At 38.2% G+C, this 26221-nt stretch overlaps 2 protein-coding genes across 2 annotated transcripts; one reads left to right on the plus strand and one right to left on the minus strand.

The window, feature by feature from the left end:
* The first annotated feature begins 10780 nt into the window (after positions 1 to 10780).
* Positions 10781 to 12593, plus strand: LOC111407408 (protein phosphatase 2C 37-like). Its single transcript, XM_023036858.1, has 4 exons — positions 10781 to 11397; positions 11493 to 11798; positions 11884 to 11989; positions 12080 to 12593. The coding sequence occupies exons 1-4, from the start codon at positions 10945 to 10947 to the stop codon at positions 12412 to 12414; spliced, it is 1200 nt and encodes a 399-aa protein (XP_022892626.1). The 5' UTR covers positions 10781 to 10944; the 3' UTR covers positions 12415 to 12593.
* A 3682-nt stretch (positions 12594 to 16275) lies between these two features.
* Positions 16276 to 25916, minus strand: LOC111407409 (probable methyltransferase PMT11). Its single transcript, XM_023036859.1, has 9 exons — positions 25157 to 25916; positions 24574 to 24723; positions 24217 to 24487; positions 23734 to 23844; positions 23252 to 23411; positions 17573 to 17830; positions 17310 to 17432; positions 16965 to 17042; positions 16276 to 16707 (listed from the first exon to the last, which is right to left on the minus strand). The coding sequence occupies exons 1-9, from the start codon at positions 25769 to 25771 to the stop codon at positions 16509 to 16511; spliced, it is 1965 nt and encodes a 654-aa protein (XP_022892627.1). The 5' UTR covers positions 25772 to 25916; the 3' UTR covers positions 16276 to 16508.
* Between the last annotated feature and the right edge of the window lie 305 nt (positions 25917 to 26221).

Genomic DNA, 26221 nt, shown 5'->3' on the forward strand with positions numbered 1-26221 from the left:
TGCAGGACGAACTAAAGTCTTTTCACCGCTATTAAAGCTGAAAAATCAGGACGAATTCGTCTGGAAAGAAGAACATCAAAAGGCTTTTGAAAGCCTGAAGACATATCTATCAAATCCACCAGTGTTGGTGTCACCAATCCAGGGACGGCCAATGAAGATGTATGTATCGGCTGAAAAAGAATCAATAGCTGGAATGGTCGCACAGGAAGACCAATTTGGTGAAGAAAGGGCAATTTACTACTTAAGTAGACGGTTAACGAGATGTGAATGTAATTACTCTGCTATCGAAAAATTATGTCTTGCATTGTATTTCACATGTACAAAATTAAGGGCTTATTTACGGCCCGTAACCGTTTATTTAATTTCTAAAGTAAATTTAGTCAAGTATATGTTCTCGCGCCCTATTTTACACCAAAGGGTAGGCCTTTGGACACTAGCTTTATCAGAATTCGAAATACAATATATACCTCAAAAGACAGTCAAAAATCAGGCTTTGACTAACTTTTTAGCCGATCATCCATGCCTTGATATGCCTGAAGAGATCGAACTAGAAATCAATTCGTTCGAGTTAAAACCTTGGGTGTTGTATTTCGATGGGTCAAAAACTTCTAAAGATGTAGGAGTAGGAGTAGCATTGATTAATTCTTTAGGGATTTGCTACAAGTTTGCATTCACTTTAGATAGAATGTGCACCAACAATCAAGCCGAATATGAAGCCTTAATTGTAGGCCTAGAACTAATGATAGATATGGGAGTAAGAAGTGTGATCGTTAGGGGCGATTCTCAATTGGTGATCCATCAATTGATCGGTGATTTTAAATGTCAAAGTGATTCCATTATAAGTCAATACGAGATCGCCCAAGAATTATTAGAAGAATTCGATCAAGTAGAACTCCAATGCGTTAATAGGATATATAACGACGTAGCAAATGAGTTAGCCCAAATGGCATCAGGGTACTCAAAGATTTTGAATTGGAAGTCTACTTGTGAGTATGGAATCATATTGCTTGTGACTTAAAGAAGGGCGAGAAAGATTGAACTCCACTACATACAAGATGGAGATGCAAGAATTGGAGAACAGAGATTAAAGGGTTCCTTAAAGAACCTAATGGAGGGATTAGTAGGAAAATGAAGCTATGTTTGCTGAATTACACACTAATAGATGAAGAGTTGTTTAAGAAACGCTCTGATGGTGTATTACTAAAGTGTGTAAGTTTGCAAGAAGCCAAGACGATCATGGCTGAGGTGCACGAAGGGATATGTGGGGCTCATCAAGCTGGCCAAAGGATGAGATGGTTAATTACTAGGAGTGGATATTTTTGGCCAAGAATGGGAGAATCATGCGTCCAGTATGCAAAAAGTTGTTTAGCATGCCAAAAACATGGTCCAATACAAAGGGCGCCAGCACGAGAAATGACACCTATTATTAAACCTTGGCCATTCAAGGGTTGGGCGATAGACCTGATAGGGAAGATTTATCCCCCATCATCCAAGCAACATACTTTTGTTATAGTTGCAACTGACTATTTCACCAAATGGGTAGAAGCGGTACCTCTGAAAGAGATCACCCAGAAAAATGTTATAGAGTTTATCCGTGATCACATTATCTATAGGTTTGGAATCCCACAAACGTTAATGGTAGATCAAGGAACATCTTTGAATGGGGATCAAGTAAACAAAATTTTGAGCGAGTTTGGGGTTAAATTAGTGAACTCCACACCATACTACGCTCAATCCAACGGACAAGCGAAATCTTCTAATAAGATTCTAAAAAATATCATCAGAAAGATGATAGATAAAAATGCCAGAAATTGGCACGAATGTCTGAACAAGGCCTTATGGGCTTATAGGACATCACCTCGCTCAAGTACCAAGGTTACTCCTTTCCAACTTGTTTATGGATAAGAAGCCGTTTTGCCTATGGAAATCAACGTGCAATCAATCAGAGTGTGCTTACAGCATAAGTTGAATGATGATGAGTATGCCGAATCACTAGTTCAAAATTTATTGGGGTTAGACGAATTAAAGTTGGACGTCTTAGATAGATTACAAGTGCAAAAACAAAGAATGGCTAAGTTTTATAATAAAAAAGTCATAGCCAAGTCGTTCAGCCTGGGTGAACTAGTTTGGAAGACAATACTCCCTTTGGATAGGAAAGATCTAAAGTACGGGAAGTGGTCGCCCAATTGGGAAGGGTCATACAAAATAAACAGTGTGTTGCCCAATGGAGCATATCACTTGGAAGATTTAGATGGCACCAAGCACGTGAGATTCATTAACGGCAAATATTTGAAAAAATATATTCTTTCTTTATGGGAATGTGAACAGATAAGAGTATAATCAAAATATGTTGAACGATTAAAGGATAACAAAGTCAGAGCGAAATACGTTCAAATGAAGTCCTTTATTATCAAACGTTCATTACAAAAATGCAAAAATACAAATAATGGATACTCTACAAAATACAACTAAAAGTAAGATAATCTCCCGGCTGATCGCTGAGTAAGCCTCACACCGCCTTCCTAAATGTATCGCTGCAAAGGTGGGATCGTCGAGTAAGAGGGTGGACTGGCCTCACCACCTTCCTAAATGTATCGCTACAATTGCGAGCAAAGAGGCTGAGAAGCACTCTCAGCAAGCAAGCTGAGAAGCACTCTTAGTAAGCAAAGTGGCCCACAAGCAGCCCAAAAAATTGCCTTCTATCATTGACTCCTTGTAAAGGACAAAGAGACGATGGGAAGAACTTTGAAGGTAAAACTTCGCTGCTGGCCAGAAAATATTTCCTATACCTCCCATACCAAAGGTGACATCAAGGTAAATAATAAAATGGGCGGACTAAACAGTCCATTTTGGGTCAGATCGATTGTCAGAATGCCAAGCAATGATAGCAAATTAGTTTCAAAGAAGAAAATGAAGATGTAGATAAAAGATGGAAAATGCGAAGCATTTATAGGGGGTGGAGACGAAAAGACAGAATATGAACAGTCACATTTCTACCTAATAAACAGAATTAAATAGCCTAAAGTCTTGGGAAAAGTGGTGGAAATATCAAGAGAAAGCAGACAAGATTTTTAGCACAAAGCAATTAAATGCTTAAAGAATTGACGACTAAAAAAAAAGTCAAATAAATGCACAAGAAGTTAATGTTCATTAATGATGAACAAAGTTACAAAAAATCGAATTACAAAAGAAAAAAAAGACATCATATGTCTTAATTACAGTCTACCCTATACTGAACGAATTCGTTCCCTAAGTTTTTCCCAATCCTCGTTCTGCCGAGAGGAAGTGATGTTCAATTCAGCCGCGACATCATCATCAACTTCCAACTTCTTGTACTGCTCGACCAAGGACTTAGTTCGCTCAATTCCTGGGAGGCGTTGCGCTTTTTAGCAGCCATTCTCGCCCTGCAGTCGTCCATTTTGGCTTGAAGTTCCTTCATCTGAGCAGCCAAACTAACCATCAAAGAGTCTTCAACCATGACTTGGGAAGAGATTTCTTTCAACTCGTCCTCAGCCTTGTTAATCTCCATACGCAAAGACTCTTTCTCAGATACGGCTCGAAGATATTGAGTACTTTTGACCTTTAGTTCAGCATTCTTGGCCAGTAAAGAAAAGACCTCGGAGTGGATAACCTTCAATGTCGCTTTAAAATCGGCAGTAAGATTAAGCGACGGAAGCGTTAGTGCTTGCTCCAAATTCGCATTCAGATGCTCAAGTTTATCCTTGTGTTTGGTAGCACTAGCCCTTCCAATGTCCATATCCATGAAGGACAAGTACTCAAATATCAACTCCTTGAGGAACTTCAAATCTTCCTCTGAAGAAGCAGTGGGACGATCAGATGGAGCAGGGCAAGACGTCTGGACTTGCCCCCAAGAAGCGAACAAGTCTTGGATAAAACGCACAATCCTGTCAGCATCCTGCAAAGAAGGTTGCCAATATTAAAGATTCTCACTACAACGAACAAGATAGAAATGGAAGTGAAGCAAAGACTACCTCATCAACAATCGTAGAAGATGGCATGCCCTCAGCCAAGCTTGCCACCAACGACTTCTCCATTCGTGAGGACTTTCCCTTGTCTGAGCGAGAAGATGTTGCCACAACGGGCGGACTCATAGGAGTATCTGCAAAACTCAAGAGCAACAAATCAGAAATCAACAGAACAAGCAAAGGTAAGACATCAAAAAACTGAATTACCTTCTGCTTCAATGTTTGGGGGGTTGGCGCCCTAGTAAGAAGGTGACTCATCCACGGGTTGTGATGAGGATTCTGGGACTGAAGACGTCTCTTTAAGCGTAGTCCCCTCATCAATCGGTTTGGATGAAGCAACCTCAGCGGAGGATGATGGAGCAGGAGCTGTCAATGCCAAAGCCTTTGAAGGAGAGGCTAAGCTTTTCTGAGAAGTCCAAAAGATCATCAGCATACAGAAAAGTTTCAAGTATGGAAAAGTATGCTTGTGAATAAACCAACTTAATTACCCTCTTCCTGACGATAAGAGGGGCATCATCATCATCATCATCATCAATATCATCCTCCAGAATGGAGATGCTGAGGCTGGCCGTTTGCTGCTTGGAGCACTCTTGGCTGTAGTAGGCTTGGCAGGGAAAGAAGAAGATGGACGAGCAGACTGTTTAGGGCGACAAGAAGGAGAAGGACTCCGAACGGACAAGGGGGTGACCAAAACAGGGGGAGGAGAAGAAATGCTCGGTTGGTCTAATGAATGAAAGGCACGATTGACGTCAGTCGCAAATAATCTGCGCTTCACCGACGGCCAGAGTTGTTCAAAAAGAGGGTGAATGGCGTGGCTAGAATTGAAAGGGGCTAATGAAAAATGGCTGGTTAAAAGAAGATTACGAGCATCTATAACCTCTGCCTCTCCCTTATTAATGGTATAAAAACGGTCAACTAAGTTCCTTAAATAGCAAGGAGGAACAGGCCAAGTTTGGCCGAAACCAAGCTGACGAGCAAAAAATTGGGGAGCATAAATCTCTGCACCTGCCTTGGCATTGGTCCCAGTTAGAATATCATGAAATAGCTCCCTCCCGGTTAAAAACTGGATTCAAATGAGCAGGGAGGTGCTCGCGCTATCTATAGTGGAAGGGGGATGTACATAATTTGGAGCCAAAAAAAGAGGAAAATGAAAAAAGGAAGGGATTGAATCCAAAGAATAAAAGAATGAAAAAATGTCCCTTCTGGACATATTTACAAGAGTTAAGGGCTCCATGACTAGCCCATAACAACTAGCAGGGGAGCGAGAGATTGATGGAACACCAAGCAATGGAAAATAGGATCTCAACCACAGTTGAGTGAACCAAAGAGGTCCACTGCCAGTGGGAGATGCACCATTCTTCGATTGAGCTTGAAGAGAGGCCATGCCTCTATAAAGGGCAGCCAAAAACAAAGAACATAAATTCAAAGGTCTACCACGCGCCAATTCGTGCGCTATAGGTAAATAACTTAGGGAGGGCTTTATGCTTGGCACGCACAAAACATATTTACAAAGCCAAACTAAAAGGAAGGCCACTCGCTCAGTATGAGAAGGCTCAGGGCTCGAATGATTGTGAAGGGTCTGCAGGCTTGAATAAGAATCGGTGTAGTTTTTACCAAATTTTGGGTCGCCACCAGAAACCAAGATACCAGGAAAAATGGTATCGCCCAAAGGTGGTAGATTCACCAGGGCCCCAACATCCCTTAAGGTAATAGACATGGGGCCAAGAGGGAAAATAAAGGTGTTATACTCGGGAGACCAAAAATTCAAAGCAATCGAAAAGAGTGCTGAATCAAAAGTAGGGGGCGAATAGAGATTTTTAACAAATCAGAAATCCTAGCGCTATCAAAAAGTGTCTTAGTAGGAACATGACTCACAAGGCGAGCATGCCACCTACGAAAAGCAACATCAGATTTAGGCCAAGTGCAAATACCTCTTTCGCGAAGTGGCCCTAGCGGCAGAGAGTTTAAAAAAGGAGGGCCACGAGTGCAAGGAAACAGCTGACCCATCGCCGCCTGTTCAACTGCCTCTACATTGTTGAAGAAAGGACCCAAGTAGAACTCATTACGTTCAACATCGGCGGGCGCGAGAAAACTTGAAGTTATGTATGGGCGACTCAGAAGTTTCTGAAAATCATCAAAACTAAAGGAGTCGCCAGCTTGAGATTGTGAAGCAGCCATTTGAGAAGGAACGAAGTTTTTCAGGGTTACGTAGCAGGGAAGCAAGAGATGAACAGTAAATCGCGAGAGAGACGCAAAAAATTTGAGGCGTGGTTTAATGGTGCAGTGAAATGGCGTGTTTGGGGTTTATAAAGGTTTGCAAAACGACGCACATTTTCAAGTTATAGAAGAAAACAATGATTGAAATTCTTGGGAATTTCGAATGTTGCTGGAAACACAAAGTGAATATGGCAAACTTTAATAATTATTATTAATCCTGTCATATTGGAGGGTAATTGTTGACACATAAAAATTCATCCCAAATCGAACAGCCCAAGGAGTGAAGCCCAATTGGAGGATCCCCAAAATCAGATAACCCAAAGAACGAAACCCAATCGAACAAATCAAGATAAAGGCCCAAATAAGGAGGCCCAGGAACGCGATAACGCCATCGCCCAAGTTTGCAAGTCGCCCAGAATCTGAGCGAATGAAGTGTCATACAGTCGCCCAGAGCTGTTACTCTATTCTCGCCCAAACCTTCAAGTCGCCCAAGATCTTAACAAACATAAAGTGTCGTGGTCATCAAGAAATGCAGTTATCAAAGCAGTTATTAGAGTAGCCCTATCACGTTCCACGATTCAAGGAATTCAATCGAAAGCGGTTGAACAATGAAGAGTAATGGCAGCAGTTAAAAGAGGCAGTTTTTATGACAAGTTGGTCATTACGAAAAAAGTGGGCAGTTATAGGACGATCAAGCAGTTTTTAGGGCGGTTGATCACAAAGAGATCGTCCATGAAATATAAAAGGAAGAAAGGACATAGAAGCAAGGGACCGAATCCAAAACTCTCGAACAGAGAATATGTAATTTTCATTTCCTTAGCTTAGATTTAAACACTTTTCTTTCAGTAACTCGTGTGCTTGCGCCCCTTGGAGGCACGTTGTTTTTAATTTCCAATTGTAAAGTCATCGCCAATAAAAGAACACCCCTTTTTGGGACTTTGTCTCAAGAGGTTTGTCCCTTACACAATCGTCTGATCCTTTTTAATTGTTAGCGACTAACCCGCACGAAACAAGAATAGATAAAAGTCCTGCCAACGAAAGCTTCCTTAACTTTTCCAAGTTATGTGAAAGACCATTCAGCAATTTATACGCACATATATATGTAGAAGAAGTCCTCGGGATAAATGAGAAAGAAGAAGTATGCCTACAAAAAAAATAGAAAGAAGAGACCGTCGAAAAAACGGACGGAAAAGAAGAGAGTCGTGTTTTCTCCTATTTTTCTTCCAACTTCTGAATTCATGACTTGATGGCTTTGTAGGTTTATAAATGGGCCTATTTATTTCTGTTTAGTGGAAATTAAAGGGAGATGGGTATTTAAAGATTGAATTTCAAAAATAAAATTTAAAACTTACTTGTACAAAAATCAGGTGATAGTTTTATATTTTAATATTAATAAATAAATTTATATACTCTCGCCCTATCTCCATCTGTCCCATTCAAACCCTAAATTATTTTCTCCATCTTATTCCCCTCCCGTCTTTCTCCACCCTTTCTCTTGCATATGGACAGTCGGTACCGTCGAAGACCACAACGGCAGTGATGGTAGTACACAACGATCGTCGCTGTGCAACTACATTTCTCCGTGAGCATCGTTGTAGAGCGACGAGTCGCACGCAGCTGCATATGGTGATCGCGCAGTGGCTTTTCTATACAGCGTCGCTACAGCACGTGATCGATGATGTTGTTCGTTGTTTTTCTTGTTGAGGTAGTGGTGGTGATGTTTCCATGTTTTGGTGTTTATTGGGATTTCGTGGTGGTATAGGCGGTGTTACTTGCAGCAAACTGGCAACGATTGAGTGTAGTAGCAATTCACTCTGAACATTGTTATACAACGACGCTCACAGCAGCTTCACTGCATATAGAAGGCGCACGCATCTGTGTACGATGACCGTGTAGCAAATTCTCTGTGTGGTGCTACATTGGTATGGTAGATGGGAAGGAAAGAGAGTAGATGAGAGAAAATAGAAAGTGAATTACTTGAAAAATAAAAACTTACTCCTCCTAAAGAAGATATTTTATCCGTTTTCAAGGAAAATATGATCACGTGACCAGAAATAGGAAAATATTTTCTATGGAAAAAAATCAATCAAACAACATAAAAATAGAAATTTTAATAGAAAAATGATATATTTCATGAAAAATATTGACAATCAAATGCACGCTTAAAAGTAGTTAAGAGAAGAATAAGTTGTTTAAAAGTTAAGATATAAGAAATTAATATAATTGAAAAGGGTTTAACAGTAGAAAACCCCTACATACTTGATGATGGGCGATAAACCTTTCGTACCTAGTGAAAATTGTATAAAACGTCTCTATTTGAAACTTTGAGGTATGAAAAATCCCTTGTATGAACTTCGAAGTTCTATTTGCTCCCTACCTTCCAATTCTGTTAGTTTGACCGTTAAAAATAGTAAAAATTGTCAAAATTGAAAAAGAATAATTGCAGTTGTGATCCCAAACTTTTTTTTTTTTAACAAATTATGTACTCAAAAACAAAATACAGAAATTCCAATCCCCCTTTTGAATAACAATTCAAATACGAGTACTTTATATTTATTGATTACAATACACAGTAAATGTTCGTTTGATTCTCATTTTTTTTAAAATTTATTTTCAATCAAATATTTTTCAATAAAATAATATTACACGCAAACTCAAATTTTTTCTTTAATTTTTAACCACACAATCTCCATTAATCTATTATTCAAAATACATTATTTCTCCCAAAATGGGGATCAAGCAAGGGCTAAATAAGAGTAATATTAAATGACTAATATATCAATTCCATTGTTAAAAAAGAAAAATGACCCAAGTTTTGGAAGAAATGAAAATGGAAAGCAAATATATTTTTATATCTATGGGATAGAGAGTACTTGTTTATTATCCCCCTACTATAAAATCTACAATTTATGGAAGTTATATTATCCCCTATTTGATGGTTATTATAAAAAGAATTTAGAGAAAAATAATGATTTGAATAGTAATTTTTTTAAAAATATGTGGTTAAAAAGTAAAAAAAATTTTAAACTTGTGTGTAAAATATTGTTTTAAAGAAACGTGTAATTGAAAATGAGTATAAGAAATAAAGTCTTTGGAAATAAAAGAAATCAAATAGTAATAAAGGAAAGAATAATACAATTTAGCATCAACCACTATTGACAGGATGTAATGTCATGTAATTACTCTTTAAACGGGTGGTTGTCGCACGAAAGAATATCATCACTCTAAAGAAAACAATTGAAAATTACAATGTGTGCAATGGACGGCGTAGATAACCGCAGGAAAGGGGAAGTCCGTCGAGCGGTGACCCATGTCACGCTAACCGGGATATTTTGTTAGCGTCAATCGACATTGTCATGTGGTCCCATACTAGTTTTAAATCGTCCCTTCTTCTATGCCTTTATTGCATTTAATTACTTCCACCCCAACTCGCATAACAGTAGAGCGTGTTGCTCACGCTATGATATGTTTCTATTCTTTTTTTTTTTTTTTTTTTAAAATTTTTTCCCTCTCCCCTTTGCTTTATGTTAGAGTACAGGTTTTATTGTCCAATTAGTCTCTCATCTTGTGTTGATTAATACAGTGTCACGTTAAAATAACTTACTATTTGTCCGATAAATTGAAAGAACCAATAAATTCGTTCCTAAACTTCGTTTTCGAAACCTATAGAACGATGCTTCTCGATTTTTCATTTTACATGAAAAAGGTGGACTTTGTGTTATTAAATATTCCAAGAAAATAAAATTTTGATATAACATATGCCATGTTCACATGTTACACATTTTCATGTCTGAGCATAATATGTGACACTTTTTTATTTGACAAGGCAGTCATTAATAAATTATTAGCGAAATATTAATTGTATGTTAAGAAGATAATAATTGAAGTAATATGGTATTTTATTTTTGTGAAAATAAAAATTAAACAAAATAGGGACCATTTTATGAAAGAATGTAATCAATCAAGAAGAACGGGAGGGCGTAACATGGAAAGGAATGACTCGTTACTATAACTTATAAACTTTTATTTCATTTACATTCCATGTCCTTTTCACTTTTTTCCCGTCAACACATAGAAAAGTAAATTGCTCTAACACAATATACAGTTGGTGGTTCATTTTGGACTAGACTCGATACGTTAAAAATAGGTGGCTTCAAATATAATTTTCCTAACCTAAAAGGATATAATCGAGCAATTTTGAGAAGTTGTAACCACGCTCCACGCTCCATGTCATGTAAGAGCGAGCATATGACTGTGACGAATCTCGTACACTACGATTCTGCCACGTGGTGTTAATCCTCGTAGAATAACAGGTTGAGGGGACCTGTCACATGCGGCTCTAAAAAGGCAGCCTTCTGCGTGTTGTATTTTTATTGGTCCACGTATATAAATTATAGTTACCTTAAACGTGGCGCATTCCTATCAATGGAGATGTAAATTGACGGTCAAGATTCTTTTCGCATCGTATTCAGCGATTTACGTCACATCAACTTTACATGTCGGATACACAATACATTTTCCCTCTGCCCTGGACGGTGACGGGCAGCTGCCCATAACTGACCCCCCACCCAGTACTTCTCCTTTCAACTATAATGTGGTCTCCTGTGTACAAAAAGCTTCATTTTTTTCTTTTCTGGACCCGCATCAGATTTTCGTGTCTCGCTTAACTATTTCTTCCCTGTTTTCTGAATCAGGGCTTCATTTTTGATCGATTAGATTCATTTGCGATTAAGGAAAAATCATGGCCGGTATGTGCTGTGGAGTGAAAATTGGTGAGGGCGAGACTACTGCACCCGTTGAGCCAAGATCAAAATCCGCTAGGAGAAGAAGGATGGGATGTCAGCAGTTCAATATTGTACCCAGCGACACCGCGGTGGCGCCGTCGCTGGACAACGGCGAAAGGAAACGACAGAAGGTGGAGGTTACCGTTCCGGCGGTGTCGCCGCCTCGGGAGTGCGAAAACTCGGTTGTGAATTGTCAACTGGAACAGAAAGAGCGTGAGTCACCATCGTTAACAAGAATAAAACATTATGTCGTTCCGGATTTGCCGAAATTTAGCTCGATTTCTGTTTGTGGAAGAAGAAGAGATATGGAAGATGCAGTTGCAATTCACCCATCTTTTTGCAGCCATAGCGATGATACTTGTAGAGGGATACACTTCTTCGGAGTATACGACGGCCATGGCTGCTCACATGTATATAAACTATAATCTTGTTTGATTTACAAATGATTAACTTAAAATCTTAAAAATGGTTCAGAAGAATTAAGCTTGATATGGGTTTTTTGTAGGTGGCCATAAAGTGCAAGGACCGAATGCACGAAATAGTAAAAGACGAGGTGAAATCCGGTGAAACATCATGGAAAGAATTAATGTTCAGGAGCTTTTTGAAGATGGACCAGGAAGTCACTGAATGGTCCGGCGAAACGGCTTATAATTGCAGATGTGAACTTCAGACCCCTCAGTCAGACGCTGTCGGATCCACCGCCGTCGTGGCTGTGGTGACACCGGAAAAGATAATTGTCTCCAATTGTGGTGATTCTCGCGCTGTTCTTTGCAGAAACGGCATCGCAATTCCCCTTTCCGTAGATCATAAGGTGGGTTTGTGTCAAGATTGCATCTTGGTGATTTAATTTTGATTACAAATCTTAAAAAATAAAAATAAATGTTGATTTGATGCAGCCGGACCGGCCTGATGAGCTTAATCGGATAGAAGAATCTGGCGGCCGTGTCATATTTTGGGACGGAGCAAGAGTTCTTGGAGTGTTAGCAATGTCTCGAGCCATTGGTGAACTCTCAAACCAAGCAATTCCTTGAAGATCTAGTCAATTTCATGTTCGATCTAATTAATTCATGAATTTTTTTTTTCCTTTTTTAGGTGATGGTTATTTAAAACCATATGTGATATCTGAACCGGAGGTGACCATAACGGAGCGGACAGCGGAGGATGAGTGTTTGATTCTGGCGAGTGATGGACTATGGGATGTAGTGTCTAATGAGACCGCGTGTGGGGTGGCACGTATGTGTCTTCAATCCCGGAAACCGCCATCACCGCCTAGATCGCCTGGAAATGACATAACGGTGACGGAATCTGGAGAGAGCTCCGATAAGTCCTGCTCCGATGCGTCTATTCTGTTGACAAAACTGGCTTTGGCGCGACACAGCACTGATAACGTTAGCGTTGTGGTGGTTGATTTGCGAAAGGACTTGTAACAATAAAAATTTTAATTTTTCCCTAATTTTTTTCCTTTTCATTAGATAGGTTTTATTTAAGTAAAATATTGATGGGCCAAAGAAAAGCAAGAAGAAAATGGGAACCATATCATGTAATTTGTACGTGGCAAAAATTATGTTACATAAATGTATTTAATAGAATGCGATCCCTCGTGAAATGTATTTTTTTTTTTTTAATAAGATTAAATCAAGTTGCCTCCTAGCATGTAGGAGTTAATTTTATATAATGAAATATTTATTTAATAACGAAGAGTTGATAAAGAAAAATATTTTAGACTGAAGTTTAAATAGTAGTTAATCATTAATTTAAGCTGTAATAGTTAGTCATCATATTGTGTGATACGATAATCTCTCCTAATTATCTGTGGACCATGTCACAACTTGGCAATAGATAATTTAGGATTATCTGGTAAGTGAGAATTCGAAATTTCTTATATTTAGAAATGGAGATTATTTCCAAGGTTATTGGGTCAAAGTTTCGACCTTGATGATGAAAATTATTAAATTCCTATTTGGTCCCATTTTTTAGAATTTATTTTTTAAAATTTCAATTTCAATTACACATTTCATGGTGTCTATAATATTTATAATTTTTAAATTATACATTTAATAATTTTTTGTCAAAATTTATTAAGAAATTGATATTTAAATAAATCAGACAGTGCTAAATGTTTATTTACTACCATTGTTTAATAGATTTAGTTAAAAGTTTGGTCAACTTGATGGATTTGAATTAGTTGAGCCAATTGTTTGGTAGTATTGATTAAGTGTTAATAATGTGAACCTTTGAAGATTGGAAAGGGGCGTCAGGGCCCATATGGATGAATGTCAACTCCTTACAAAACGGGGCTCCATTACCTTTACGGATTCGAATCCTATTACAAGACTGCAACAACTCGACCATAACCCACCCCCGACATAAATAATTTGGTGCTCCTACATTATGCCCACTCCCTCTTCCCTTTCTCTCTCTCATAATGGTCACTACCATTTATGCATGTATAGAGAGAGGAATGTGTATGTGTATGTGTATATATGTGTGTGTACATATGGTGGGGAACATTTTTTGCTTGAAATATGGAATGATGAGAAAGAGGCAGACTAATTATAAACTTTTTCAATCGAAGAGTAATGTTATTCATTTAAAATCCCAAATTATTATCGATATATGTGATAGTGAGATCATTGTCATATTATCCAATGCATAAAAATAAGTTCATTACTCTTTTTAAACAAGTTAAAAATTTTCTAACTTTTGTTGGTGCTTTATCACAAATGTAGTCGCATGGTTCGAGTGAGCGGTAAGAGCATACCAACAAAGGCAAGCATAATGTTTGAGGCTCGAGTAATGAGTAACTAAAGATCGTTTAAAAAGAAGTCTGAGCACGATTGCCTGCTTTATAAATGATAAAAGAAAAATCAACAATCATGCACTTTTTGTCAGACGGTTTGACAGATTATCAGTTGGCTCAATTTCGTTGAGTGTTGGACAAAAAATAATTTCAAACAAGACAATTCAGTATTGACACTTCATTATCTGTGAAAATACCTGTACATTTTATCTGTACAAGGAGTTTATTTCAAAAACCAATTGTTGTTCACATTCCCTAGTCGACCCACCATTGTTTAATAGATTTAGTTAAAAGTTTGGTCAACTTGATGGATTTGAATTAGTTGAGCCAATTGTTTGGTAGTATTGATTAAGTGTTAATAATGTGAACCTTTGAAGATTGGAAAGGGACGTCAGGGCCCATATGGATGAATGTCAACTCCTTACAAAACGGGGCTCCATTACCTTTACGGATTCGAATCCTATTACAAGACTGCAACAACTCGACCATAAACCACCCCCGACATAAATAATTTGGTGCTCCTACATTATGCCCACTCCCTCTTCCCTTTCTCTCTCTCATAATGGTCACTACCATTTATGCATGTATAGAGAGAGGAATGTGTATGTGTATGTGTATATATATGTGTGTACATATGGTGGGGAACATTTTTTGCTTGAAATATGGAATGATGAGAAAGAGGCAGACTAATTATAAACTTTTTCAATCGAAGAGTAATGTTATTCATTTAAAATTCCAAATTATTATCGATATATGTTATAGTGAGATCATTGTCATATTATCTAATGCATAAAAATAAGTTCGTTACTCTTTTTAAACAAGTTATAAATTTTCTAGCTTTTGTTGTTGCTTTATCACAAATGTAATCGCATGGTTCGAGTGAGCGGTAAGAGCATACCAACAAAGGCAAGCATAATGTTTGAGGCTCGAGTAACGAGTAACTAAAGATCGTTTAAAAAGAAGTGTGAGCACGATTGCTTGCTTTATAAATGATAAAAGAAAAATCAACAATCATGCAAAATGTACAACGATTTTTGTCAGACGATTTGACAGATTATCAGTTGGCCCAATTTCATTGAGTGTTGGACAAAAAACAATTTCAAACAAGACAATTCAGTATTGACACTTCATTATCTGTGAAAATCCCTGTACATTTTATTTGTACAAGGAGTTTATTTCAAAAACCAATTGTTGTTCATATTCCTTAGTCGAACGGTACTTTCCTAATAATTCACCCTTTAATAAGACTATTAATCCCCGTTTTCATCTTTAATATATAATTCAGCAGACTTCTTCAANTACATAGAATTGGTATGGATTAAAATCAAATTTTTAGAAGATTTTACATTTTGGTAGAAGTTGATGAAATACGAGGTTGAAAAATTTTGGATCCCATTAAAATAATATTGACTTTGACTTGAATTAAAATCTTGATTTTAATTTTCATTAAATAGCTATATTATGTCGTCATTATATATAATGTATTATATACAATGTAAATTTACAGAAAATATTATATAAAGTGTAATTACACCTTATGTACAAGATATATTGTGTAAATTTTCCTATTTATTAAGAAAAAAAATACCAAACCCTTCTTCACCATTCCTACTCCCAAGAGTGGCAAACAGTTCAGTCGAGCTGTAATCAAATAGTCAGAATTTGTCAACAGTAGATATTAAAGAGATGGAACTAAGGATATAGAGAGCATCGTTATTCATCACATCCGTAATGTAATAATTAGATTATTGTCACATTGTCTAGTAAATAAAAATGTATTATAACTCTATTGATAATGTAAAAGTAACTATTCTGCCTCATATGCTCACGATGAATAATATTGCTCCAATATAAAAGAAATAAACTCTGTTGCATCAACATTACAAAATATGAGAGGTTAAATTAATGGGTAAAGATGAGTCAGCTTTAAGTTGAGCGGCCACCAATTTCTCGGACTGTGGTTGCGTCACATGCGGACATACAAACGTGTACCACTTGCAAGGTAAAAATAATTTAATTTGACTTCTTTATGTATGCAGATTGAAAATTGGCCACGTTTTTAAGTTGAATTTGGTCGAGTTACTTATTCAAGAAATTATTTACACAATGATTGAGGTCACACTTCCATAGACGACGAAGTTTACATAAAAGCATTAAGAGAAAGTTCGTGTCGAGCTGGTTTCGACTTAGCTCAAATTAATCATAAAGTACGATTGAACATAACGAATTAAAAAATGTGAAAAGAATAACTGACTATCCAAAATGAGGTTTTAGATACTTTTCTACGATGTTGCTTTCTGAAGAATGTATTTTGGCATATATTTTCTGCATACTTGGTCCAACAAAAACCTCTTCTTGTATTGTGGCTAAGACTCCTTTGGGCATTTCACATTATTCCATTAGTTTTATCATCTATTTGGACACACATCACTCTAGAATCTGATTCTTGTACGTGAAGGGCATGGATGGTTTTATATAAATCCCTCTATTGACTAAACAAAATAGATATATAACAAAATTTGTCAATTGTCGAATCTATCGATATACATAAAAAGAATCTTGAAAAGCATCTTTTTGACCCCTCCTAAACAAGTATGCTTCAGGCTCATAACTTTAATACATTCCTCTGAGATTTCTCAATCACAGCTATTAATTGCTACAACCAATGACTACCTGTGTAGAGATGCTATTTGATTTCTTTTATATTGTTGATCTCTCTTTTTATTGGCGTTTATCACAGGCCAAGACCCTATAACCAGAGTGAGGACCCTGCGATGTTTCCCGCACGGATACATGCCAACCCATGGCCTCACCAATCTCTTGAAGTTCATCCAAAACATCAATAGAATCACGAATATATACATGTCCACCGGGTCTCAAAATGCGATCCATTTCAAGCATGATGGTAGAGATATTGCATCTGATGTAAAAGAAAAGGAAAAAGAAAAAAAACAAATGTTTCGTTCATCAAGTTCGTTCACAAAAGTAAAAGAAACATGGATATATGTGTACTCAAAGCAGAGCCAGCCAATCGATACTATGAATTGTGCATGCTATAATACTAGAATTCTAAAACTTCATCTAGTACCAGGTATAAGGATCTAAAACTCACAAGTTCTTATGGCCAAAATAGGAAATGTAAGTGCAGCACAGGGAGAGGAAACTTAAAAGGAGTACCTTTTTCGTTCAATAGAGAAAAGGCCAGCAGCGTGAATTAAATCATATGATCTTGGGTATGTATCAAACGGTTCACACCTGTAAAGTTGTGTGCAGCTCGTTATGCATCATATAAATAAAAGGGCCGGATTAAGCCTGAAACTTCCCCATAAGATTAATGCACATTTTGGAACCAAAACAATGGTTCTGACATTTCATTTATTCATGTATTTAGCTTTTGCTGGAGAGAACGGGAGGTAGAAGTGGAGTCGGAAGCAAACAAGCTAGTTGAGGAACATAATCAATTGGTAATCATGCACCTATAACTATAGTGACATCAAAGAACAGATCATAATCAATTCTCACCAGTCATGCATAACTCCAATGAGACCACGGTCATAAATGACAGGCAATGTATTGGATCCACTAACAGGCACAACATTGAGTACCCAGCTATCCAAATTGTTTTCAACTAGTGCAGCTGCAAATCTGCCAGAAAAGGAACTAATTACTTAGCATACAAAAAACTGTAATACCAATAGTGATAAGCTAAGTACTACTTTGTATCTTCTAAAAATTATGCAGAACGGTAGGAGAACATGATGGACTCCACAAATGAAAAGAATTACCCTCCAAAGCCAGCTCTCATGTCCAACACATTTCTGAGTTCGAACGAGTTCCAACGTAAAACACGTACAAAGCCGTCAATTATTTCATTCCAATAATTTGATTCTGCCTTGAAAAGCTCTTTTCTTGATGTGTAAGCATCAAATTTTATGCTTTGTAGCCTATCTGAAGGATTTTGCAAGCGTGCAGGCCAGGCGGTAACATTTGAGCCATATCCTTCCTCAGGTAACCGTGTTATGCATGCCTTCAAATCTACATACCTACCATAATTGGGAAATGGAAACAGTAAGAACAAGATTAACATAATTCTTCCTCTCAGATCTTTTATATGATTTAACTCTATACTGTTCTGTGGTGCATGTGGCTCATATAGAATAGAACACAGGCCCTAGATCAAATGGGCCGATGCCGGCGCGGAGCGGAGCGCATCAAACAGAACGGAGTGGAGTGACGACATCGGCCTTGCGCGGGTTTAATTCACTCTCTAGTTGTTAGGGACGCTGAATGGGTTGGGGGTGCGGAGGCAACGCCCCCGCGGTACGGTACAGGAGTATTTTCTATACGGGCCTTAAAGTCTTTTATGGTCCCAGGTTAGGGTTAGTATAAATAATATGTTGTAACCCTATTTTTCACGATTGAATAAAGAAATCTCCGCTTTGCTCTCATGGACGTAGGCACATCGCCGAACCACGTAAAATTCTTGTGTTGATTTTCATTTTTCATCTCTTTAATTTTGCGCATAAAATCCAACAACTGGTATCAGAGCCAAGTTCACATGGCGAGTTCTTCGATTGCAAAATTTGATGTGATGAAGTTTGACGGATCTGGGAACTTCGGATTATGGCAGCGAAGGGTGAAGGATTTGTTGGCGCAGCAAGGGATGATGAAGGCACTATCTGGGAAGAAACCAGAGGGTACGTCAGATGCCGATTGGGAAGAGCTCGAGGCGCGAGCAGTTGGTACAATTCGGCTTTGTTTGGCGGACGAAATCATGTATCACGTAATGGACGTTGAGTCTCCGGCGGAGGTTTGGGAGAAATTGGAGAGTCGTTATATGTTGAAGTCTCTCACGAACAAGCTGCATCTAAAGCAGCGGCTGTCCGGGCTGAAGATGTTGGAGGGTTCGGATCTGATTCAACACACCAATGTGTTCAATCAAATCATCAGCGATCTATTGCGACTTGAAATCAAGTTTGATGATGAAGACAAGGCAATGATTTTGTTGTGTTCACTGCCTCCTTCGTACGATCATCTGGTGACCACGTTGACGTGGGGTAAAGAGACTCTCGAATTGGAGGAAGTCACATCAGCCCTGTTAGCCTACAATCAGCGAAAACTGCGTACTGGTGAAACTTCACAGGGTGAAGGGTTGATCGTAAAGGGCTACCAGGATCGTGGGAGAAGGAAGGAAAGAGGTGTTTCTTTTAGAGGGAACACAAGATCAAAATCTAGAAATCAAAATAAGAAAAACGTAAAGTGCTACAAATGCCATCAGATGGGTCACTTTAAGAGAGACTGTCCTAATAAGAAGCAGAATGATGAAAGGAAAGGTGATGGGTCCTCAAACTCAGCTAGTGTTGCAGAAGGAGACTCGGATTTTGGAGATGGAGATATGTTATCAGTCTCTGCAGGTAATTCTGTAAAATTAAATGACTGTTGGGTACTTGATTCAGCCTGTTCATATCACATGTGTCCTCACCGGGATTGGTTTCTTTCATATCGTTCTGAAAATTTTGGATCTGTTCTGATGGGTAATGATGCATCATGTAAGGTCATTGGAATGGGGTCCATAAAATTTAAAATGTTCGATGGTGTGGTAAGGACCTTGGAAAATGTTAGGCATGTACCTGAGTTGAAAAAGAATCTAATTTCTTTAGGCACTTTAGACACAAATGGTTACTCTTATAAGTCAGAGTGTGGGGCTCTAACAGTGAAGAAAGGGGCTATGATTGTGATGAAGGGTCAGAAATTAGTAGGGAATATCTACAAACTACTTGGGGATACAGTTGTAGGTGGAGTTGCTACAGCAGAATCTGAGTCAGATGACACTTTTCTATGGCATATGCAACTGGGGCATATAGGAGAACGTGGCATGGTTGAACTTCACAAGAGGAATTTGTTGAAGGGGGTAAAATCATGCAAGCTGAATTTCTGCAAGTTCTGTGTACTTGGAAAACAGTCCAGAGTACAGTTCAAGATGGGAAAGCACAAGACAGAGGGAATTCTTGATTACGTGCACTCAGATGTTTGGGGACCAGTGAGTGAGTTGTCCAAAGGTGGATCTCAGTATTTTATTACTTTCATTGATGACTTCTCTAGAAAAGTTTGGGTATATTTCATGAAGCACAAGTTTGAAGCCTTTGCCAAGTTCAAATTATGGAAAGCAGAAGTAGAGAATCAGATGGGCAGAAAAATTAAGTATCTGAGGACAGATAACGGTACAGAGTATACAGATTCACAGTTTCTGAGATTTTGTGAGGAGCATGGTATTCGGTGGCACTATACAGTTCGCAAGACACCGCAACAGAATGGTGTTGCGGAAAGGATGAACAAAACAATTGCAGAACGGGCAAGATGTTTGAGGTTAAATGCAGGGCTCTCGAAGAGTTTTTGGGCAGAAGCAGTGAACATGGCATGTTATGTCATAAACAGATCACCACGAGCAGCACTAGATGGGAAAGTTGCAGAGGAAGTTTGGACAGGAAATGAAGTTGATTATTCTGAATTGAGAGTATTTGGTTGTCCGGCGTATGTGCATGTATCTAGTGATCAGCGATCCAAACTTGATCCGAAATCAAGAAAATGTATTTTTCTGGGCTATGTTAAAGGTGTAAAGGGATACAAGTTTTGGGATCCAGAAGCAAGGAAGATGGTGATAAGTAGGGATGCAGTATTTGATGAAGCATTCATGCTTAAAGCTTCTACAGATAAAGAGAAGCTAAATTTAGACGAGGGCAGAGGTAAGAGCCAAGTGGTGCAAGTAGAGCTAGACAATGTAAACAGAGAAATTAATGCTCAGGGAGCAGATAGTTCTGGGTCAGAGGTGGAGCAGTATCATAGTGTTGCCTTAGATAGACCACGTCGCACTACCAAACCACCAGCAAAGTATGGATTTGAGGATTCGGTTTCTTATGCATTCATTACCAGCAATAGCGATCCTATAACTTTTGAGGATGCCATTGGTAGTCAGGAGAAAGGTAAATGGATTGAGGCTATGACGGAGGAAATTAAGTCACTGCATAAAAATGATACTTGGAATTTGGTGAAGCTTCCAGAGGGGAAGAAACAAATAGAGTGTAAGTGGGTGTATAGAAAGAAAGAAGCAATGTCAGAAAAGGAAGGAGAAAGATACAAGGCTCGATTAGTAGCAAAGGGATACTCACAGAGGAAGGGAGTAGATTATGATGAAATTTTCTCTCCAGTCGTCAGACACACTTCCATCAGGATTGTTTTGGCAATGGTAGCTAATTTTGATTTAGAGTTAGAGCAGCTAGATGTGAAGACTGCTTTCCTTCATGGTGATTTGGAGGAACAGATTTTCATGGAGCAACCAGAAGGGTTTATGGAACCAGGAACAGAGAATCTTGTGTGTAAACTGAAGAAGTCTTTATACGGGCTTAAGTAGTCTCCACGGCAATGATACAAGAAGTTTGACTCTCATATGATTCAGATTGGCTACAGTCGTTGTGAGTATGATTGTTGCGTATACTACAGAGTTCTTGAGGATAACTCATATATTTTCTTGATGTTGTATGTGGACGACATGTTAATTGCTGCCAAGAACATGGATGAGGTAGACAAATTGAAATCTTTGTTGAGCAGTAAGTTTGATATGAAAGACTTGGGACCGGCTAAGAAAATTCTTGGCATGGACATCAACAGAGATAGGAAAGCCAGAAAATTATGGGTGTCTCAGAAAAACTATTTGAAGAAAGTGTTAGAGAGGTTTAGCATGTCAAATGCAAAATCAGTTGCCACACCACTTGCAAATCACTTCAGATTGTCTAATAATCAGTGCCCAAAGAGTGAAGATGTTGCAGAGATGTCAAAGGTACCTTATGCCAGTGCAGTTGGATGTTTGATGTATGCAATGGTGTGTACCAGACCAGATTTAGCATATGCAGTCAGTGTGGTTAGTAAGTATATGGCTAATCCTGGTAGAGAGCATTGGAGAGCTGTAAAGTGGATTTTCAAATACTTGAAAGGTACAATGGACTGCGGGATCATGTTTGAGAGACAACATGGTGATATTTCAGTTCAAGGATATGTAGATGCAGATTATGCAGGAGACTTAGATGACAGAAGGTCCCATACAGGTTATGTTTTCACACTCGCAGGTGGGCCCATATGTTGGAGGTCAATGGTGCAACACTTGTGGCATTATCTACAACTGAAGCAGAGTACATGGCGGCAACTGAGGCAGCCAAGGAATTATTATGGTTGAAAGGGCTCGTCAGGGAACTTGGAATCAAGCAAGATGGAATGAAGTTGTACTGTGATAGTCAGAGCGCCATCTTCTTAGCTAAGAATCAGATTTATCATGCAAGAACCAAGCACATTGATGTGAGATTTCATAAGATAAGAGAGTTGGTTACTTCAGAAGAGCTGTTGTTAGAGAAGGTGCATACCTCAGAAAATGCAGCAGACATGATGACAAAGCCAATTACAATGGATAAGTTCAAGCATTGCTTGAACTTGATTAACATCTCTAGCTGTTAGAGAAGATGTGTCCCAACCCATTGGTCTTAGATGGTGTGGTTTTTTTTCCAAGTTATGTTTTTTTTCTAAGGGGTGAATATTCGTCAAGGTAGGGATTGTTGTGCATGTGCCTCATATAGAGTGGAACACAGGGCCTAGATCAAATGGGCCGATGCCAGCGCAGAGTGGAGCGATGGCATCGGCCTTGCATGGGTTTAATTCATTGTCTGGTTGTTAGGGATGCTGAATGGGTTGGGGGTGCGGGGGCAACACCCCCGCGGTACAGTACAGGGGTATTTTCTGTACGGGCCTTAAAGTCTTTTATGGGCCCAGGTTAGGGTTAGTATAAATAATATGTTGTAACCCTATTTTTCACGATTGAATAAAGAAATCTCCGCTTCGCTCTCGTGGACGTAGGCACATCACCGAACCACATAAAATTCTTGTGTTGATTTCCGTTTTTCGTCTCTTTAATTTTGCACATAAAATCCAACATGTTCAATTATCACCACAAAAAACAAAAGCAAAGAAATTTACAAGCAATTAAATTTACATATTACAAGTATTTCCGTACCATATATTGCATTCTATTCTTTATCTGTCTTTTTGGTTTTTTGATAATTTTAAAGCAATGCTTAATCTCATTTTTGTTTGGTCGTGGAAAAATGAATAACATGTTCAACAGTCATACGAGTGTGACTGATGCTAAGAGCTACCCCTGCATTGGATGTTGACCATACAACTTTTCAAGTATACATCCTCGGAAAAGTATAGGATGTTGAATGTATATGAAGAACAATATACGCTAACAGCTTTAGCTTACAGTTTATTGCTGTACTCTCTTTGCTAGTATGAAGTCAATAGTTTCACATAAGCACTATTTAATGAAAAGATAAATTCAGAAACATAACGAAAGCTGAACCCCCTATACCTCAGTCAGTCGTTATGTTTACAGAAAGTAAAACAAAAGGTGAAAAATGTACCATACACTGTCTGGATCATCATCTGCATCACATAATGCTGGTTGGGTTCCTTCCTGACGGCTCAAATAACAACTGTTATTCAAGGGCTTCTGCCATATCGCAATGTGTCCCTCCTCCTTAATGAGTGTCCAACAGAGGCGGCTGGTAAGGTTTACCATCTCTGGCAAAAAAAATAAAAAATAAAAAATAAAAATAAAAATAGATAAGATCAATCAATAAAATACTGTCTGTGGTGCTGGCAGTATAATTATGCAACTCATATAAAGCAAGTCCTCACTTGGAACAGTTATGGCGTGATAATTTCAAAATACAGTAAAACAATTGACATAAGACAATTCAAGTCAGTAGAAGTTGACTAATATGACCCTCCTTTTACATATGATAGGCCAAAAGTTGAGAGCCCATTTGATTCTACGTGATGATACCTGTTAATTTTTTGATAAAAAGATGACTCATTTATTAAAATTTCCTAGTATTTTCACCTTTCCATTGTTCTCGAAGACATGCTTCATGTTTGTAAACAGGCTGTGCAGCCCAAGCGAAATATCCTCCAGCACGGAGCATCCTGTTGACCTCGAGTAGCAGAATGCCATCTTCACAAAATTACAAGAAGATAGAGGCCGAAATGTTAGTTCATATCAACTGTAATCAGCTATGGTGGCTCTTTTGAGACTGATAATATGTTAGTCCACATATTTTAGATAAAGCAAATATAATCTTTAATATAAACTCCTTTAGTAAATCTTTCAGTCAGAGCATGGATTCATAAATTACCACTTCCATTCACCATAGATTTGACACTGTAAAGAGAACAACTCTTTCAATAGCATATCAAGAGTTTCAGTTACATAGCAATTGAATTTTACATAGAAGCATCAGTAAATCACAGGCTAGACAATGACTATATGTTCTTGTAACAAAAAATAATACATGAATGAAATAAAAAATGAGTTAGAAAAGCATACCATCCCGGGTCCAATTGATTGTACATCTTGAACAATGTATCAAGTCAAATGCCTGACTTGGATATGACAGACGCTGTGTTGCAAAAGCTGCCACCATTGCAGGCACTCCACGCTCAATTGCAAACTGAATCTGGTTCTCATGAACATCTTTTGGGGCTATAGATAAGGTTGTAACATTTCGTGAGAATAGATAAGCACCAAAACTTGCAACACCACAGCCAATATCCAAAGCAACTCGGGTACGTCGGCCAAAAGCTATTTCAGGGACCATCTAGACAGTAAAATGATAAACAAATGTCAAAGCTTTTTCTCTTGGATTAGAGTATTGATAGTATAAACAAACAAATAAATAGACACCTTCTCGATCTGATCCAAGTACTTATCTGCCCCATGTATGAACTGTGTCCCGCCTCCGGGAAACTTGACCTTGTCCTTATCAATCGTGATCCAATTTTGACCCCCTTTATACATGGATAAATGGGTGTGAGGAACATTGCTAAACCAAACCTGTATATCATAAGAAGAAGCACAATGATCCTATAAACTGCTTAGAATAATAATAATCATGTTAAGCTTGGCACGCTACTGCAGAAAAATGCAGCCTGATGAACATTAATTGCTATTAATCATACTGTAATTCACACGTGCAACTAAGAATACTACAATCTAAGTGGCCTTTCACCAAAAAACAATTGCTGATCTTTACTCTAACCTCCCAAAAAGATGTTCCTCTCTAATCAATAATGCTGTTAAGAAGTTCTCCACTCTTGTGCCAAATATGACTGGAACATTGGCTAAAGCAAAATTTGTAATGGCCATCGAACACAAGGGAAATTAAGACTCACTTAAATAGCCGCTACTCTTTGAAATTCAGAAATGCAAAATATATATGAAATTGCAAAAACTAATTTCATCGAATCCAAATGAAGAAAAAAGATACCTCATCACGGCTTTTAGGCCAGCGAATCGGAGTTCTGTACCCTTTGGGAGCAGGGATCAAACAGTCCAATTCCTTCTCCTTTTCAGGACAATGCCGCTCAAATTGCTCCCCTTTCTGGGTTGAATTAAGCTTCTTAATGGCCTCCATGTTGTCCAAACACGGAATGTACTCTCTCATACTCTGAGAACACATTGGATATTTGCTGACCCTGACCCTAACCTTATCCCGCTTGGTATCACTCTCCAAACACCCAGTCTCATTTTCCCTCCCCCAATTCTCTACCACCTCCAAGTCAAACTCACCTACCTCAAAATCCTCCGTCATCACCCCATTCTCATCCACCAGCCCCATCCTCTGCACCGCCGGTGCGTGTGGCGAAGGCCACACCCAATTGGTTTTATTCAGATTAGAAGGAAGCGAAATTGATGAAGTAGATTTTTTTGAAACTCCATTATTAACTGAATTTTGATGAGAGGAAAAGAAAATAAGTTGCTGAGAAGAGGAAACAGAAAAACGCTCGCCCAAGTAGAAGAAAACTACTAAAACGAGTAAGAAACCAGAAATTTTGGCTAATGTGGCCGATTTGCACAGAATTGATCTTCCTACATTACTCATAGCGTTTATTCAAAATATGCAAAATTCTCAATATTCTTGTATTGCTGCAGATCCAAACTTTATGCAGTGTCTGAATTTTATTTATTCCTGTATAACTCAAACGTTGTTATCACAGTTTTCCAGTGCGATTAGATGTCTCCTATGAACTTGTAAATTGTACGACATGCTTAGGACTCTAGTTTAAGTAGGGTTGTTGTGATATTAAATAATATGTGAAATAATTTCACCTTTTATTCAGCCTAATCTAGCGCCATCTAGACAGATGTTACAACTTTACTGTGAGTGGATAGCATTATTCTATTTTAAATCAAAATCATTATTAAGGTTATTAATTTAATAGAATATTATATTCTAAAAGGATTATTTTATGTTATATTATGATAATAGAATAATGTCAAGTCAAAAATTAGAATCCTATTATGAAAAAGAAAATAACATTTTTATTGTTTG

The sequence above is a fragment of the Olea europaea genome, chromosome 13 (genome assembly GCF_002742605.1).
Source record: "Olea europaea var. sylvestris chromosome 13, O_europaea_v1, whole genome shotgun sequence".
NCBI lineage: Eukaryota > Viridiplantae > Streptophyta > Magnoliopsida > Lamiales > Oleaceae > Olea > Olea europaea.

Coding starts and splice junctions, on each gene's coding strand:
- LOC111407409 (XM_023036859.1), bottom strand. CDS start 25,771: ATGAGTAATGTAGGAAGATCAATTCTGTGCAAATCGGCCACATTAGCC. Junction 17,831..23,251: donor GATGATCCAGACAGTGTATG/GTACATTTTTCA, acceptor CAATTATGGTAG/GTATGTAGATTTGAAGGCAT. Junction 17,043..17,309: donor ATTGGAGTTATGCATGACTG/GTGAGAATTGAT, acceptor ACAACTTTACAG/GTGTGAACCGTTTGATACAT.
- LOC111407408 (XM_023036858.1), top strand. CDS start 10,945: ATGGCCGGTATGTGCTGTGGAGTGAAAATTGGTGAGGGCGAGACTACT. Junction 11,398..11,492: donor ACGGCCATGGCTGCTCACAT/GTATATAAACTA, acceptor GGTTTTTTGTAG/GTGGCCATAAAGTGCAAGGA. Junction 11,990..12,079: donor AGCAATGTCTCGAGCCATTG/GTGAACTCTCAA, acceptor TTCCTTTTTTAG/GTGATGGTTATTTAAAACCA.